General features: G+C 31.2%; 2 protein-coding genes across 2 annotated transcripts; both read right to left on the bottom strand.

Annotated features, from left to right (window-relative positions):
* Positions 1-6,931: 6,931 nt before the first annotated feature.
* On the bottom strand, positions 6,932-8,060 carry LOC101245093 (uncharacterized). The gene has a single exon (XM_004229352.5). The coding sequence runs from the start codon at positions 7,759-7,761 to the stop codon at positions 7,171-7,173; it is 591 nt and encodes a 196-aa protein (XP_004229400.1). The 5' UTR covers positions 7,762-8,060; the 3' UTR covers positions 6,932-7,170.
* Positions 8,061-8,533: 473 nt separating this feature from the next.
* LOC101244805 (small COPII coat GTPase SAR1A) lies at positions 8,534-14,589 on the bottom strand. Its single transcript, XM_004229351.5, has 3 exons — positions 14,162-14,589; positions 13,944-14,075; positions 8,534-9,103 (listed from the first exon to the last, which is right to left on the bottom strand). The coding sequence occupies exons 1-3, from the start codon at positions 14,288-14,290 to the stop codon at positions 8,783-8,785; spliced, it is 582 nt and encodes a 193-aa protein (XP_004229399.1). The 5' UTR covers positions 14,291-14,589; the 3' UTR covers positions 8,534-8,782.
* Positions 14,590-15,521: the final 932 nt, after the last annotated feature.

Below are 15,521 nucleotides of genomic sequence, written 5' to 3'. Positions count from 1 at the left end.
ACTACACACTTTATCTTCATATTCATTGCTAGAAAGACGGCTTTTAGTATATATAAATTGTGGTGATTTTCATTTAGTTTGTAACACACAATACACAAGAAAACATTGAGTGACAAAGTTGGACAGTAAAAAGAGTTCTTATAGTTGAAGGGACTCTTGTTCAGAATTGTTGAGTTATACTTTGTGTTAGAGTTGTTGTATCCTGGAGTGGACAAGTTAAAGAAGACTAGTATTGGACCAGTGAATAACAATAATTGCAGTGGGCTTGAATCTCCTAAAAGAGAGTAAGATATCTGCACCTTAGCCTGAAGAAATTTATTTCACCATTTTTATTTTTAATTATAATCTTGCAATTTTATTATCTTGTAATATTTCATCAACGCATATGTATATTCATGCAATACATTTGTTGCTTGAAATTGACAACATCTAACATTTTACATTTTGCCTTTTCAATTTCCCCAATCATGTGTTGGGAAAACGCGGACAAGCACAAATGTATATATGGTAAAAGTAATGGAAATAAAATGGAAAAATAACGACACCAAGAATTTTACGTGGAAACCCTTCTGAATAAGGGAAAAAACCACGAGCCAAGAGGAGCAACTGATATTACTATAGTAAGGAATTTTACACTGTGTAGTCACGAATACAACACTCAAAGTGACTACTACACACTCAAAAGGAACAACACTCTTTTGGTTTCCGTCTTACTAAAATATCGCTTACACTCTATTTTTCGTCACAGACTATTTTCTTGTGTAGTCTATGGAATACCTCACTTTGCTCCCAAAATGGTTTTTCTCTCTAACTTGGTGTGTTCTACAAATGAGCAAGAATGCTCTATTTATAAAGGATAAAACCATGTCTATGTAACTAATGACATATGTAAACATAACAAAGTCAAGAATGGTTGCAAACCTTACCAATTTTGCCAACTACAAAATCTTTTATTTTCAACTCCAATTACTATTCCTTTTTAACAATTACTTGTACCAATTGAATAGCTAAAATTGACTAAAAAGTGAAATGGATTCAACATCATGTATGATGCATACATTTACTAACGACATCGTTGACAAGCACATAACATATGGGAGAAAACAACAATCACCACCTACCTCAAATCAAATCCTGAAATTCTTGAGAATTGGAGTTTTCCCTTTTGTAATGAATCTCAACTTATTCTTGGTCTAAACAATAATATAAACATTATAATCAATCAAATATGGCTTAACAGTACGTTGATTATAACCCCACGCTATTCCCATGATTATTCTACCTAACAAGGGTTTTTCCACCATTAAGACCAAAATATAAATTGGGGAAGTGATTCACTTACCTTTAAGAAAGAATTTGGTGGTAAAACTAAAGGAAATTGTACCTAATTTGCCCTTCCTTGATCTAAGAACGAAGTTGTAAAAAACAAGAACTTTTATACACAAAACTCCAATGTAGCGGCCCGCTATAGCAACGTCGCTTTAGCGGTTCACCCACTATAACGGAAACTAATTCACCCACTATTGCATTCACGTATATCTTTCATCTAATTCCATTTTATGATACATTTTTGAATCTTGACGTTTTAAATTAATTTTTTTACTCCAAACTAGATATCGAGAGTTTAACTCACTCATATTTGATTCTGAAAGACCCTATGAATTCATACTTAATGTCTTAGCTACTAGGAAACACAACTCAAGCTAGAAATACACCCTTATCCATTTTCAAATTCTCCTAGATAATGCTTTCCTTAGATTCTGCTTGAGATAAGTCTAGCCTGAATTTTTAAAATCACTATCGAAAAATTTTTCTAACCAAATTCTTTCACCATTTACCTTCTCATAACGATCGATAAGAATCGTTACACTCGCATAGTTTTGATTTATAACTAGTCATTTTTTTGTGGGGGTATATGGTGTATTAACTTGGCGAATCAAATGGAATTTGAAATTCATAGAAATTTGTATGCTTCTGGTTTCATAGAAGCATATTTATTTTTCAAGACTCTCCGGATCTTTTATGGTAATTTAATTGGAAGAAACAAATCATGTAAATGGCCAATTAAATAATTTAAGACAAAAAATTTAAATCAAATTTCATTTTCATCTCTTCCCTTACGTGTGACCTTAGTAAGTCTGGACACCGTGGAGGAGCCACGTTACAATTTAAAAAGGAAATTATCGAATATATAATTTTTCTATGGTTTTTTATTTTTTATTTCATCACTTCTGAGTTAAAACTTAAGTTTAGTCATCGAATCTATCGAGACGCTACACCAATTTTTGGCATTGTGAGATAGAAATATATTTATTAATGTGTATATTTATAGTCTTCAAAAATTATTTTCTTATACTGAGTTTAATTTCATCACGAATCTATCGAGACACTACACCAATTTTTGGGCGTTGTGAGATAGTATATTTATTAACATGCATATTTATTGTCTACAAAAGTTGTTCTCTTGTAGTGACATTTAATATCCTCTCATCACTTAGTGTTATACCAATGTATTAAAATTTTACTTTAGCGGGTATTAATTAATAATAATTGTTTTAATTATTATTAAAAATGTATTTTTAACGGTATTTGACACTCTTTATAAGTATTTTTAAAGTTTATGATGATAATAAATTTAATGACAATTAATTAATGTCGGTAAAAATTTTATCACTCTTTATTAATGTGTATATTTATTATCGCTAAATTTTTATTAATAATGATACCTGATATATATTCTCAAGTCTTAGGTAATAATCCAAAACATGCGTGATTAATTAATATTCAAGGTTAAACATGAAAAAGAAAGGTTCTTCTCTTATATATCAAAATTGACGAACGAAGTAAAAGATATTTATATTATATGATAGAGTAAACAAGCAAAACAAATAAGGGGGTATTTTTAACCCAATCCACATTTGGTAATCATGTGTAACAATTTCTTGATTTGATTGTACAAAAATGATATGGTAGTATTGGTTTTTGGCCTATCTTTCTCTAACAACCAAATATAATAATTAATTGACTAACCTTAATCATAGTTCATTATCATAGCAATTATTACTGATACCATTATAAGATTAGAGGATTAAAGTGATGTGGTTGTTACACCAATAGGCAATAAGTGCCAATTAGGATTAATCTATTATCCACTTCATAATTCTGAGTGGTAAAACATAATTAAGGACCAGCTTATCAACATGGGTTGTGGTGCAATACTGGTGAGAGCGCTTCACTCTTAATCAGAGGTCTCAGTTTCGAGTCCTGGAAATGGAGAAAAATTCTATTGAGAGCGCCACCCTAGAATAGACCCTGCAGAGCGCTATTCGAATTTAGTCGGAGCTCCAATATGAGCTTCGGACAATGGGTGGAAAACAAAAAAAAAAAAAGAGGAACTTTCACATATAGTCACTTAAAAATAGTCTAATATTCTTCATAGCTATAGTTTGATAATTATAATTCGTAGCTACATGTTATAGGGAGGAGAGAGACGAGCGAGACGGGAGAGAGAGGAAAAAGAGTGGGAGAAAAGTGAATTGTATATGTATATCAGTTAAATAATTGTATATTATACAAATGTATTTGTATATATGGCAAGAGAAATTGGGAAAGGGAGGAGAGAGGCAATTGGAATTGGAAAAGGGAGGAGAGAGGCGAGCGAGATTGGGAGAGGGAGGCGAGATGCGAGAGAGAGAGGACAGAGAGTGGGAGAGAGGTGAATTGTATATCTATAGGTTAGAAATTGTATATCATTCATATACATTTGTATATATGGCAAGCAAGATTAAGAGAGGGAGGAAAAAGGCGAGCGAGAGCAGAGAGTGGGAGAGAGGTGAATTGTACATGTATATGGTTAGATAATTGTATACAAACTCGAAATTAGCCCACGTAATTAATGTATAATATTAGTTGCGAGTGATAATTATAGCAAACCATAGCTATAATGAGTAATTAAATAATATAAATTTACTTAATCGCGTAACTTTCGAAAAGAAGGTACCATCTTCATTCCCAGGCCATGATATGCTACCTCCTCTCTACCTTTTTGTTTATTCAGTATAATATTAGCAATATGTGTTTTTTTATTTTAAATATTTACTTTACCAAATTAAGAGATAGTAATTAATTAGAATTTGTTTTAAAAAATACTATCGAGTAACAGTTTTTTCAACTAATTGAAGTACTAGCAATAAAATTTAGACTTCTAAAATATCACGAATAAAAATAATTACTTATTGTGTCCAAGTTTTCTCAAAAATATAAATTGAACAAGTAAAAAGTAAAAAGAAAATGAAGAAAGTAATAGAAAGTCAAAAGATACTATTTTATTACTTCATCCATTTTAAACTAATTGTCATATTTTTCTTAGTGAAGTCAAATTATATTAATTTTGCTCAATATTTCAAAGCATATTTATTCACCAATTTAATATGATAAAATTATAACTTTTAATATTTTAAATATAATATTAAAAAATTAAATTAATTTACTATATTTAAATTTTAAAACTAATTAAATTGACTCTCGAAATTAATAAACGCGAACGGATGGAATACATCCTTAGAATTAAGAACAGTCAATAATTTTATCCACTTGAGATTGGTGATTGGAGAGTTATGGCCCTTCACCCTAGTAATCATGCTGCTTTTAGTTGTCTAAAGCCAGAATTTTAAAAAATATTCTTGTGGTTATGATTTTTATTCAAATGAATCCACACTCAACCACCCCTAATTTATCTTAGTGTTCCATAATTACATTCTTTTATAATTACATATAATTTTTGATAATGTTAAGTGGATATAACAATGGTTGGTGGTGATAGTTACAAATGATGGTTGATGACGACTGACTTTGGGTGATCATTGACAGAAGTGATATGGTTAGGCTAAGGATGATAGTTATGAAATATGATATATAGGTGGTTGTGATTGATGATGGTAATAGTTATGTGTGATGGTGAAAATAGATCGAAAAACGGCAAATTGTCATCTATATAGAAATTTTAAATAGATATATTCATAATATTAATACTTTGATTTAAATTTTAACCATTCAGTTTTTAGATCCCTTAAGTAATTGTAAAATAAGAAAAACAAATACACTTAAATTAGAGCTAAATAATTAAGATTTAGCCCTTGAAACAAATAAATTACATTAATGAGATCCAAATGATTAAGATTAAAATATTCACTAAGTATAAGCAAATTTAACCTAATTCAGACAAGTGTAAAGGTGAAACCGTGAGAGTTTTTCTTATTAGAAATTTATTTTGTTCTTACTTTTAAATTAAATTTTTTAATTAAAAGCGGAAAGATCTCTTTTAACCCACTGACACAAATATTTTTTTGGTAACAATTATGAACATTTTACTATTAATAACAAAGAAAAATACAAATTTAATTACTTAACATCAAGTAGCACCAAATCTAGTAACCAACCACTTCTAGAAAGGGTGTAGTAGGACTAAGTCTAGTTAATTACCATGTCAAAACTTAAATAAAAATTCCATATATTAACACTGTTTCTCTAATGTTTACATCTATATATTCTTTCTATAAATTCTGGTTTAATTTGTGTTATAACTTGCTTATTTTAAATATACTTGCTCCCTGATCAATTTTAGTTCCATGTATCTGTATGGACACAAATATTATGATATGTTTAGAAAATTGTAAATTTTAAAATAGTCTCACAAATATTATTGTATATTTAAAATTATGAGTTTCAAAAAAGATATAGTATTCTAATGTATAAGATGTTCATATAATATAATTGAGATATTTTTAAAAAGTCAATTTTTTTTATCGTATATATAAGTTGAAATTAAATACCAATAATAATTAATTTACTTAATTCAGTATATTATAATAATAATAATAATAATAATAATAATAATAATAATAATAAGATATTTTAGAAATCAAAATATTTTATACCTGATCATACTCACCTCTACTCATTACACCAAAGGAGGTGTTTAGACAGGAATTCCAAGTCTTATTTTTTTGCAATTTGAAATTAAATATAAGTTATTCATATTTAATAAGATAATTAGAATTCTTTTATTTTTAATTAGATGTGACGATTTTAAATGTTGAAAATAAAATTTTCAGATAAGGAGTGTCCCCCACCCACCCATCCTTTAATAGATATATTCAATGTAAATTCAAATTAAACGAATTAATAAGTTTAAATATATCATCAAATTATTGAAACATAAAAAAGAAATCCATGTAGTGTTTATCCAGAATCTTTGCTAGACTAGAAGTTCCTTTCACCAGATTGAACTTATTTAATAAATTAATATCATTAAACACACCAAAAATAATTTATAATAATTCAATCGTCCTTCAGCCTCATATTCCATCCAAATATTATTACTATTTTTTTTGGTTGGTAAATTTCATTATTCGTGGTATGAAAGTCAAACAATATGCTTGCATTGCATCTATAGCTATTAGATTGTGTATTCAACTCAAATAAATATAAAATCATTCGATGGTTGTGTTCTTTTTTTCTTTCCATTTAGTTATATATTTTTTTAATCTCAATATCACCGTAGTAATTGTGACTTTTAGACGAATATATAGAGAGAGGGGGTGTGGAATTGGTCTAAACTAGAAAGGGAAAAGATTTTAAGGTGTTCGACACATCTCTCGTTATGAAAGTAACTTATATATAAGCTAATTTTATAACGAAGATATATCATATTCTAAATGACAAAATTGAAAGGTATATCAGACTCTATTTTCTTGATTAGAAATTTGTTTGTCTATTGAATGTAGGTGTAACACCTCAAATGTATTATTAATTTATTACCATACTAGGAGTATTTAATTAATTCTTCATTAGTTGATTTACTACTTCCCTCTTCTCCTTAATTTCAACTTTAGACAATACGTTACCACGATAGCTTAAGTCTTAACACACATTTACAATACTTTAATCACACCATGCATTGAAAGCTACAAATTACACGTTGACTAAGATTTCACCACACACCATGGATTTTTTCAAAGTCACAAAATCCATGTATTGATACTAGGTGGGTATATCAATGGATGAAATCGTATCACGGAATTTTTTTTAAAAAAAAGAGAGAGAGAAAAAAACCAAAGACGTTGAAAGGAAACGATGACATGGCAGCGTTTGATTGGACAAAAAGACGGATCAAAACAACCAATGGCGAATTTTCTCTTGCATGCTCTTTTCTTTAATAGTATCTAAACTGGGCTTCCATCCTTTTCCTGATAATTGCCTGCTTAAGAATTCAGGCCTTCCTTCAACAATATCACTGAAATAATCATGTTTCGATCCTTCATCTTCCGCGTCTTTCTTCTTCAACAAGTAAAGATTTTTATCAGAATTAAGAACATGATCGCGACCATTCCCCAATGATGATACTGCAGCTGGACATATACGAGCAAATACAGGCAAAAACCCTGTGTATGAAGCTAACAGAGACTTGGATTTAAGCATAGTGCTTGTTTTTGTAAGAATTTTCCGCGCTTCTTCAGATGATAAGTTTGATGGTTTACCTTTCCTTATTGGAAGCATTATGTAAGCCTTGTTCTTCTCCAGTTTGATATCAGCAGGCAATGGAATTGGCCTTTTACCATCAGCGATCGGCTTGAATTCAACCACCATTTGCTGGGGATGTTCCAGCATCAACTCTGCAACTGTTAAAGGCTTATCGTAACAATGAAACGTTCCATCTGAAAAAACAACCTTGCTTGTGCCTTGTGGAATGGAATTTCCCATTTTTGGAGTTTGTTGGTGAAGGTTAGACAAGCCTATTTAAGATGAGTTGTTGAGATAGGAATTGAATAGAAGAGGGTGTTTTTAATGGACATTAATATAGAGTAAAGTACATATATTTAAGGGAAAAGTTTGTTAAACCGCTCCATCTTGTGATTTTGTGATGGAGGACAGAATGGTGGACTTGGTGGTAATGACTCCAAAGAATGTCAAGAAAATGGAAAGATAAAACTAGTTGACCTGCTCCTCTTTACTGTATGATCTCATGGAGCTTCAATCTGACAACACGCAATTATTTTACTTTCAACAGGAGTTGGACTGGAGAGAGTCTTACCTAACCAAGAAAGAAATGAGGAACCGTTCAACAAAAATTCAACAACATTTACAACTGATTCATCTCAGTTATGAAAATTATAAATGAGAATCATAGCTTATTATTTCAATCCTATATACAGGCGTTCTGAGTAGCACGTAATCCCTTAAACGCCATAAAACGCAAAATCTTGTGTCAGAAGGCACTAGAAGAATGCAATGGACATGTAGATGAAAATTATATAAAAAATAGAGAATCCTAAATACATAATTCACACACTTGCACAAAGTATACGTGAATACGAATTCTTTTGCCAAAACACAAGCATAACCGAAAGATTTTTAAGAGTTCCAGCAGTATTCTGATTCTGACAGAGAAGAGCATTAAAGTTCAACACAGATAGAAACTATTCTCACGCAGAAAATTGCTTAAGAAGAGGCGGAGAAGTATGGGTCCTAAGAGTTGGAAGCCAATAATCTGGAGTTTGACAATTTTCCAGCCATAGTTAAATTTTACACCAACAATAAATATAGCTTCTCATCACGCTAAATAGATGCTCGATGCATACAATTTATAAGTACTAAAGACCTCATCAGTTTGAGAACAAATGAACAGATTCCATCTTTTCCAGACGGGAAAAAATAGTTGTACGAAAGCATAAAAGAGGACAATTTCTGTTTCAACTTCTGGTACATATGCAAATGATATAAACTACTTGATATATTGCGAAACCCACTTAAAGCCATCACCATAACCCATTTTGCGTACAATACTGCACATAAACACCTCCAAGGGACGAACACTAGAATCAGCTAGATTCACCTTACCCTTGCCAGTAGTGACACCAGTCAACCCAAGGTGATAACGCAACTCATCTTCTGAGGCAGCATACGGTATGTCTATCTTGTTTCCCAAAATGAGGAAGGGAACAGTCGCTAGGGACTCATCAGATAGCAGTGCGTCTAATTCTTTCTTTGACTCAGCGAAGCGCTCTTTGTCATAAGCATCTACCAGGTATACAACAGCATCAACCTGCAAAACGCAGCTCATGCTTATCAAGAGAATGCTCGCATCATCTTTTTAAGCAGGTGTTAAGTTACAAACATGACAAAAAGTTGAAAAAAGAAATTAGCAGGCTCCAATGGTATAAAACGTAACTGCTTACATGACACGCAGAATTCCCATAAACATCAAGTGCAGGATAACACAAGGAGAAAAACAGCAAATAGTACAGAGCTGTAATAAAAAGCTCGTATAGAAGTTAATTAATCTACTTCTGTTAGGCTCTGAACCCCAAACTTACCTAACTTGTCCATCAGAATGCACATGTGCTCCACGTATAGCTTTCAGCCGTACAATTCTCGCACCAAAAGTGCATGGAGCAACACGTGAATCTCACATAAATTCTTGCACATTTGTCTTTCAGAAGCTTCTAAGAGTAATTATTATGCATGTAAAATATTAATTATAGAGAACATGGTTGGTCCAAAGATCTTAATCAAAGATGACCTCTCTGCTCCCTCCTTATACAAGCAAATTTTAGCAAGTCTCAAAATGTTTCATATCATTACATTTTAATACAACTTTCGAGAATCCAAACTCATTAAACAAAAAAAATTGAACTTCAATGTGATATTTTCTCCAGCTGTTTCAACCATTACTTTTGACATTTACTGTCACTATAACAAACATAGTAAAGAAGTCTAAATTGATATTTAAATCTCATGTCCAACCAGAAACCATTATATAACTAAAGAAGAGTCAGCAGAAAACTATACAACTTTCGAGAATCCAAACTCATTAAACAAAAAAAATTGAACTTCAATGTGATATTTTCTCTAGCTGTTTCAACCATTACTTTTGACATTTTCTGTCACTATAACAAACATAGTAAAGAAGTCTAAATTGATATTTAAATCTCATGTCCAACCAGAAACCGTTATATAACTAAAGAAGAGTCAGCAGAAAACTAACTACGACTACTAACTTACAAGATATCAGTCCATCACTAATCTTAGATCAAGTATATGTACATAATAGATGATTTTTACATCACCAGAAACTTTTCTTTTGAAACCATGACGATATCAGGAAAGTAGATGTAGCTAAAATAAAAGTTGACTGTACATTCCAGAGGAATTTGTGATGTACAAGATATCAGTCCATCACTAATCTTAGATCAAGTATATCTACATAATAGATGATTTTTACATCACCAGAAACTTTTCTTTTGAAACCATGACGATATCAGGAAAGAAGATGTAGCTAAAATAAAAGTTGACTGTACATTCCAGACGAATTTGTGATCTTCTTTCACCACCTTTTTGGATAAGATCAAGGAGTCCTAATTTATCAACAATTTTTTCAACGAATCCATAAAGATCTAGCTATATTCACACATCAATAAAGCGTAATGACCACACAGAAGGGCATAGACCCAGAATTTAAGAATGATAACATTGAAGTAAATAATTATAGAAGCAAAAAGCCCTCCTACATGGATGGCTTGTCTAGCTCACAAAGGCACTAAAATTTGCTGCGCTAAGCTTCAACTCTGAAAAGTTATGCAAGATAATAAACACATATAAGATAAATATTTAACACTCCGGTAAAGATCAACCTCTCATAAGTCATAATGTAAAGAAGACATAAGTATTGAGAACAATCCTAAGTTTGGCGTGAATTATTACTTTAGTCCCAAAACTACTGACAGCCTTAAAAATACTCATCCACTTGATTTCAAACACATTTCTTATGCCACATATCATACACCCAAGCATACAGGCAGGGTCTACTGCAGATGTGGCATACACATAGATATATATAATAAAACAAATATTTTAAAAAAACATTTAATTAAATGCTATTAGTAATTAAAGAGGAAAAGAAGAGGGGGGGGGGGGGGCAAGAATTTTTTAAAAAAAAAAGTTCTTCTCTTCTTTATTGCTAAATTTTAGCATTTAATTATCAAAATGTTCTTTTACTATATATAGTTGTGTACGCCACATGAGCAGAAAACTCCACACATACACAAGGGTAGATGACATGAGGCATAAAAGGAGTGTTCTTAAATTACTTAATCAAATAGAGGGGTGTTTTTAAAGCTGTCAATAGTTGGGGGACTAAGTAATAATTCACGCTATATTTAGAGGTGTTTTCAATACTTATATCTTTAAAGAAAGCAAAGGGAAAATTTAGCTTGAACACATTTTTATTACAGCATAAGTTTTACAAGATGATCTATTAAAGGCTCCCTTATATGGAAAGGTGGAAAACTCCTACATCTTGCACCAATAAATAAGTAGAATGAAAATAATATGATGTTGTTTTCCACAATCCAAGTAGAAATCACACATAAAGAACATTTGTACATAAAATTTAGACAAGTAGCGGTAGAAATCTTTTACATAGTAGAGATTTATTAGGTGGTGAACAAAACATAGAATAGAGTGCAGAATCTTTTCATGAGCTAGAGAACAAGACATGGATAGGAGTAATTTTTGTGAAGGGCTAAGGTATTACACATATAAATACTAGGCACGACTCGAAGGAAATACATACTACTACATGAGAAAGAGGATTTTGGACTTTGATGCATGCTAAGCATGCAAGCCTTTTTGACGTGTATGGAACTAAGACAGTTAATATAGCCGGTGATAAAGCCCATTTTCCTATTGAACTCTCACTATCAAAAGATTTCTATGCGGTCTTTCAAATAATGCTACATGCTAACAAATATTAACTCTATAACTTCAAGTCAAAAAGATAGTATCTTTAAACTTCTATCAATATGTTCCAATTTAACTCTTCGAGAGTTGGGACTTGTATTCATCATCATTTCCAACTTGGGATATATGCTACTTATAAAAAGCAACAAAGGTAACAGCCCATCTCATAGATAATAAGACAAAAAATTATCAATAGACCACCGTGCCCATAATTACACATTTCGTGGCGTCAAAACACAACCGGATATGGTGGATAAAAAAGTCATCAATATTATAGGGTAACTTGTTTGTTTATTTTTGGAAAATGCTAAATTAGTAAATAGAATGCAGCAACTGTGTTTCCTCATTATATGCTAAGGCCAATAAAGATATTTGCGAAGGATGTTGAACCCTCTCATTTTTTGTATCAGACACTTGAACCCCTTCAGGTAGTGTTTGAAGTAAAACAATCCTGACATCCAAGACAGTATCTTCTGTTTATTAATTTTTACAGAAGTCATTTAATGATAAATTTCAAAATCAAACTCTTTAATTAGTATTTCAAAGAAGACCTCACCATTGAACTTCACTTATTTCATTGTTGCAAATCTAGTAGCTTCACGCCTGCAAGTTGCAACTATAGGAAAACATATTTTCATGCAATCATACTACTGTAGGACTTCAAATTTTTACCTGATAAAAGTAGTTTTTTACTGACTTCTTCTTTTTGTAATTTATAACATAATTCAAACAAACAAATTTGCAAAAGAGGCTTTCCTAGGAGAAAATAAAAATGTAAAACAGTCATGTCAGAATAACTACAAAATTCTAGTTTCCCGAACATCCTGCATAGACGATACAAGTTAGGTTATAGATCTACTCATATGGTATACAATAAAAAAAAATCACCTCTTCATTGTGCCTTGAAAGAATCTGATAGTTGCTACATATTTTTTTTCAGATCTCACCAACTTGTTCTATATCGTGCTTGATTAAGGGCATAATGTCCTTGATGAAGCCACTATCTTTGGACCTTGTCTCACATTTTAAGACAGGGGAAACAAGCAGCTTAAACACTTCAAATCCTTTGTCAACTTGTTAGTGGTTTCTTCAAGAACAGAACACTTCACAACACATGTATAGGCAGAACAACACCTCAAGGGAACTTGTTGTTCAGTCCCTTAATACAAATGACCCATCTATGGAAATGATGGACAGATGTCATTTTCTGAGCTCCTTGTCCTGGTCAAGTCCCACATGGGAAGGAGATAATTGACTTGGGCAACTAAAAAGGTGTGTGTCCTCTCTTAAACCATGATGTGTCTTTTTATGAATACCCCAAAGTCCAAACCATTAATTCAGACAAGGAAGTACTTCTACAAAGAGTCGTGGACTGATCCATTTATCGATAGTTCCTGTATAGAAACTGTTGCTGGAATTTACAGTTAAAAATGTTCCATTCTTGTATTACTAAAAACTGCAAGAAATTCAATGACCAAATTCTTTTTAAAAAAAGGGTTCATATTGATGAAATTTTCCCTTTTCTAATCCTTTTAGTGATCATCGTCAAGAGATCCAGCTTTACATCACAATAAATGTAATCAAACCACTATATCCACCTACGGTACTAACTCATCTGAATCACTACCTCCTTAATGTATTAACTCCAATATTATCCATGTTCAATTGTCTAAAGAAAAAAATATATCTACAAGACCAAAGGACATAAACTTCAAACTAGATAAATCTCAAACTCAGCAAGAATAAGCAAGAAATATCTCACTTGCAATATAACAGACATTAAGCACCGGATCTTATGAATGAAACCGTGCTAAATGGCCCTCTGAAGTATTTCATTTAATTCCTTTAAACTTGCACTTCAATTGCAGCAGCAATACATTATACTAAAAATGAGATAGATTCCAATATTGGGAGCATTTAACACACACATGGATATGTATCTATCTATGTATATAAACACACATTTTCATATAATTCCTCAATCAAAACTTATTTAAAATTGCTCTACGCATCCTTTTGAATTAATTCTGCTTAATTCACAACCATTCATTCCAATAACCTTCAAGGCAAACAAAATTACTGACTAATCAAAAAAATAATCAGGAAAATGAATTAGACTTAGAAGCAGAAACCCTTCAGTTTACCTTAGCATAGTAATCCTTCCAAACACGGCGAGCGATCTGATGACCTCCTAAATCAAACGCTTTGAATTTGATTTTTCCAATACTAAGCTCTTCCGATGTCGGATACTGAGTCGGCTGATGCTGAACTAATCTCTGGCAAATCAAAAAACACAAAATAGAAACAATCAGAAATCACGGATATGAGAAATCAAAATCAAAATCGAAATGGAAGAAAGTACCTCGTCTTTAAGCATGTGAAGAAGAGTAGTCTTTCCGGCATTATCAAGGCCGAGAAAGAGGATCTTAGCTTCCTTCTGCCATAACCCTAGAGAAGCCAAAACGCCATAGAACCAATCGAAGAGAAACATCCTTCTTTTGTTTGCCGATAGGTATGGGGATCCCGATCTCAGTTTTATTCCTCTTCCACCAGATCTGGGATCTACCCTAATGCGCCCAGACTATTGTTCACGTGTTTTATTTTTTATTTTTTTCTTCTACAAAAATAAAAAAGTAGAATTTTACCGAGGACAGTCCTCGGGATAAGTATTGTTTGTGGTCAGTCCTCGGTAATTGTGTTAAAAGACAAATTTGTACATACCCTGACGGAGAAAATTATACGCCCTCCATTCTAGAGTAAACCAACGAAACGTTTTTTCAGTGTTTCAATATTTTAAAAGAGAAATGGCTTAAATTTGTCTTCCACTTTCGAAAAAGGTTCACTTATGTTATAAGTTAAATTTTAGTTCATTTATGTTATTATTGTTAAAAAAAAAGTTTCTTCATGCATTATTTTTAATGGTAGTTTTATAAATCATTTTTGATATGTGTCGAATTATAATTCGACTACGTCATTAAATTTTTTGATAAAAAATATCAAAAGAAAAATAATTCAAGTTTTATTCAAAATTTTGATTTTTCATTTAAAAATTGGTAACGTGGCAAATTATAATTCGGTCACGTTATTAATTTATTTAATTAAAAAATCAAAAAAATAATTCAACTTTATTTTTAGAATTATGCTTTTTTAATTAAAAAAATTGATGAAGTGGCCGAATTATATAATTGGCCACGTGTCAGAAATGGTTTAGCAAAACTATTGTTAAAATATAATTGCATAAATGAGCTAAATTTTTAACTGATAGCATAAATGAGCCAAACTTTTAACTGATAGCATAAATGAGCTTTTATTGAAAATTCAATGGCATGTTTAAGCATTTTCCCATTTAAAAAATATATTAATCAAAATTAACCTTTTTTAACGTAGTTTCTAGTTAATATTGGATCGAATGATTGGAATAACATATCTAGTGTAATACTCCCTCTATTTCATATTATGTTAATTTTTTGAGGTGTTTCGTATTTTTTAAGAAACACAACTTAAAATATAAAGTAAAACTAATTAATCACTAATTTCAATAATAACTAAAGTAGGTTAAAATTGAAAGAACACTCTAAAATTAGTCTTAAAAATTGAACAATTAAATTAATTCAAATAATAAAAAATGACTCAAAAATTAACTTTGTATGAAATGGAGGAAGTATATTATAAGGATGTCTTTTAAAGATATGTTTTATAAAAAGGATAGTTAGATCAATTAT

This window comes from Solanum lycopersicum, chromosome 1 (assembly GCF_036512215.1).
Source record: "Solanum lycopersicum chromosome 1, SLM_r2.1".
In the NCBI taxonomy this organism is placed as follows: Eukaryota; Viridiplantae; Streptophyta; class Magnoliopsida; order Solanales; family Solanaceae; genus Solanum; species Solanum lycopersicum.
The sequence above is the reverse complement of the archived record's forward strand: the minus strand, read 5'-3'. Positions and strand labels throughout refer to the sequence as shown.

Bases quoted from the DNA above. Each gene is read 5' to 3' on its own strand.
- LOC101245093 (XM_004229352.5), bottom strand. From the start codon at position 7,761: ATGGGAAATTCCATTCCACAAGGCACAAGCAAGGTTGTTTTTTCAGAT.
- LOC101244805 (XM_004229351.5), bottom strand. From the start codon at position 14,290: ATGTTTCTCTTCGATTGGTTCTATGGCGTTTTGGCTTCTCTAGGGTTA. The intron at 14,076-14,161 runs GTACTTTCTTCC...TTGATTTGCCAG, and splicing joins TTCACATGCTTAAAGACGAG to AGATTAGTTCAGCATCAGCC. The intron at 9,104-13,943 runs GTAAACTGAAGG...TGCGTTTTGCAG, and splicing joins GGAAGGATTACTATGCTAAG to GTTGATGCTGTTGTATACCT.